This window comes from Synchytrium microbalum (genome assembly GCF_006535985.1).
Source record: "Synchytrium microbalum strain JEL517 chromosome Unknown SmJEL517_scf0125, whole genome shotgun sequence".
In the NCBI taxonomy this organism is placed as follows: Eukaryota; Fungi; Chytridiomycota; class Chytridiomycetes; order Synchytriales; family Synchytriaceae; genus Synchytrium; species Synchytrium microbalum.
Window position 1 is genome coordinate 855 of NW_022158474.1, and position 3,664 is coordinate 4,518.

Genomic DNA, 3,664 nt, shown 5'->3' on the forward strand with positions numbered 1-3,664 from the left:
TTTGCTCTCACAATCTAGACAACTCGACTTTCTGAATATAACACTGGAATCATCAGATGTGGAGTCAACGATTCCGTTGAGCGAAAATCTCTGGATGACTGATAGTGAATGTGATACCGCTTTCCCAGATTTGTTCAAGGTTGCCAGAGCATTTGACCGGTACAACGAATAGGGCGGAATATCTCGGGAGATGGTAGACGCTACAATCCCCTATGGCGAAGGTCACGTTATTATCAGCAACAACCAGGTGAGACTTTGGAGTGGAATCACACGTCTTGTCCCATATTGACTTCCATGTTCTTCTATAACCAGCTCTACATCAAGAAAGCTCCTGCAGACAGCAATCGTGCCAAGGCCATACTTGGATCTATCTACAAAGCTGTGATTACAACGCCAGAACCACTGCCAGGCCTTGAATTCAGCTTTCAAATTGGCGACTTCCCCCCCGAAAGCCAACCAAGAATACCCACTTCCACCGTGGACATTGAGTAGGCGTCCAAATGAAACCGTAATCGTTTCAGGCCTTTTGCAGAGAATCTCGACCACTATAGTAACTTGTCTGCTTGCATAGAACTTTTGGCTTCTACTGGATTTTGGATTTTTCTCATGGCCTGAAGCTGGTGTCTCTGCCTATTCGTATGTCAGACAAGAAACTCGGAAATAAGAGGAAGAAATGGTAGCTAAGAACCGATCCAAGATTCCGAAGCTCTTTTGTCGAGGAGCTCCGATGGTGGAAGTTCGACGGGTAGGTATCCTCAAAATGTAATCGGCGAAATCATGAGTGCTAATTGTCCAAAATACTCTAGGATTTGATCGGAGTATCCACAAATAAGAGCTGGGCAGATGTGAAAGCCCTCAATTGGGACCTAGTGAAGGATAGCCAAAGAGGGAAACACAAGGATACCGACTTGAAATCACCCGCGCAACATTGTGAATACATGTACTTAGCCCATACTGAGGGTTGGTCTTACTCTGGCAGACTGAAGTACGGTTTTGTTCGTTCCGCTGTGAGTCTATCATTTTCTAATACTGAATTTTGACAGGTATCTTTTGCAATGTCGCAGCATCGTTGTGATGCACCCACTAAACTACATTCAGCATTTCCATCATCTTTTGAATGGAAACGATTCCTCACCAGATCAAAATGTGGTTCAAGTCAGTCTACCCTTTGGGAAACACCTAGATGAAGCGATGAACTCTCTTCTATCAAAGAGAGAGACAGATTGGGAGGAAAAGGTGCTTTCAAATAGTTGGGACAACTTGAGGGAAAAGTATTTAACTCCAGCTGCAAATAATTGCTACTGGAGACGGCAGTTTAGGGCATATGGAGCACTTCAAAAGTTCAAACCGTCTATCGAACTGAAAGCAGGACTGTTGGGGCTGCCGGGAGCGGTCAGGCCGTTTTATACGAGAGTTGGATTATAATGGATAAAGTAGAGTGGATACCTTACTAATGACCTCCATTTCCACGTAAAAATTCTCCATGACGTTATTTAGTGTAAATAAAAACATCGCATATTTCTGTATATTCTATAACAGATTCATTCTACAGAGCATCAGCAAAATCAAACTTTTAGTTGGTGTATGGGTAGATGAGATCTTCAGTATGTGAGCCATTGGTGCATTGGAAAGAGAAAACCTGGGCTATAAGAAGGCTGTAGCTGACAGAGCTTGCCCATGAGGAAAACGATGACGAGCGAAACTTTTGCCAAATCTGGGTTCATCCCGTCCTTCAACGATAACAACAGAAGCCAAAATACTATGACTAGCATGCTGGGCATTCCTCGTCGAATGATTTCCATTGGCAGTCTCTGCAGGGGTCGCCGCCGGTTTGTATTCTGAATTACGAACCATGAGAGAGTCTTGACTTTTGTCGGCACCTTATTGTACACTATTAGGCTGCCTAAAGCAGATTTTGAGCTGGTGGGCCAGGGATTACATAATCGGTGGACAACCTTGCTAATGCGCCTTTTGGTAGGTAGATCAAAAATTCAACCACAAATTTTCGAGTCCATCACCCATTCCAAGCTTAGAATCGTCAGAACGTCATTGCTGATCCCGTAAGCTACGCCAATCCACTCTCACTGTGGAAATTCACCATTTTGAGATTTTCGAGTGAATGGTGTTGGGAATCTCCTCCAGTAAATGTCTCAAATGATCTCAAGCTACTTAGGTCAACTTTTCTTCACAAAAGACGTAGTGGAAGGTGAAAAACTGTAGGAATCAAAGTGAAGTTGTTCCCGGAAACAGCTGTGTCAGCCTTTGATGGTCAAATCACGCTATTCCTCACATGCCTATCAGATACAAGTCGATTACAATTGAAATCCTCCCACAGCAAGCAGAAGCAAGTTTAATTTCGCCGATATTATAGTTTTAGTTTTACAGGATGCAGAAGGGCACTTTTCATGCAGTAATCACCCGTCATAAACTGCATATAATACTTACCACCAACAGTATGGCAGCACCAGTAAGTTCCACCAGTAGGATCAACAATGTCCTGTGCTGAGCAGGCATTCTTTTGATATTCACCAGGTTCGTAAACATATAGTTGATGAGGCACATAAACGAGGTTTAAGTTTGCATTCAGAGCGACAGTTGGTGGGAAAACTTCAAAATAGCAGTTGATGTTTTTCTGGGCATGCTCCACGAGTGCCTCCTGGAGACGCCGAGACCAGCCCCTAATTGAAATATATGCTTTGTGCTGGATTCGCTTCTTTGCGAATTGAAGTCATAACAATAATTACCAAAGAACTCCTAAAGTGAGTCTCATCTCCTCCCTTCCCCACCAAGCTTTGCATGAGGGCCACCACATCCACCCTTCTGGCGGAACACAAATCTGTTGAAAGGAGATTAAATCCGGTCTTCCAGCTGATACAGAATTAGCATAGTCCATCGCTCTTCCGAAAAGATCGTTCCATTGGCCAATATATCTCACGTCCTGTTCTGCAGTCCATACAAATTGAAATTGCGGGTGCTCTCTATAGAAATGCATCGTCGAAAAGTGATTGTGCTTCAAAATATCTTCAAAGACTCCGGTTGGATAGCCTTGAGCAATTTCGGTTGTGTTAAAGGTAAGAGTAACTCTGCAAAAAAGGAAGATCTTGAGACATCGGCAGGCCGAAGGCAGTAACATAGAGCACTTACTCGCGGAATTCTGCTGGCACATTCTGAAGCACCCAACTCTGTCTTGCCGTGGTATTCATCTCCAGATGAATCATCAAAAAAGTGGCCCATTCAAATTGTGACTCAATCAGCAGGCTACGGATAAGCAGCACTAGGTCTTGACTGAAGCTGATTTGTGGCCCTAAACGTAGTAGGACTGCCGTAGTCGTATTGCTGTAGCAGCTGGTTCTCCAAACGTGGTTGCTGGTCACATTGAAGTACGGCCCATATCGGTCCTGCCGTTGGGAAGTTTGAGTAATTAGCGAGTTTGTATGTATTGTGGTTCCTTGTTTTGCCAAAAGCAAACGGGTACCTCGTAAGTCCAACATCCTTCTCCCATTTGAACGGCATTCATAGGCACCTCTGATGGATGGTCTATGGCAGCTAGCTGAGTTCTATTCCGCTGAGCTCCTGATAGTGGGAATTGAAGGCAAAGAACGGCGGCGGGATCCTCCTCCAGTTTTTCCAAATGATTCATTTGAAGACTATCCAAATTGCCGCC

The 3,664-nt window shown here is 44.2% G+C and overlaps 1 protein-coding gene across 1 annotated transcript; it reads left to right on the forward strand.

Annotated features, from left to right (window-relative positions):
- Window positions 1-673: 673 nt before the first annotated feature.
- Window positions 674-1,425, forward strand: SmJEL517_g06296 (uncharacterized protein; the record flags this gene model as incomplete). The annotated part of the gene is made up of 3 exons (XM_031172222.1): window positions 674-745; window positions 807-985; window positions 1,044-1,425. 3 exons carry the CDS (start codon window positions 674-676, stop codon window positions 1,423-1,425), a joined length of 633 nt encoding a protein of 210 aa, XP_031021803.1.
- Between the last annotated feature and the right edge of the window lie 2,239 nt (window positions 1,426-3,664).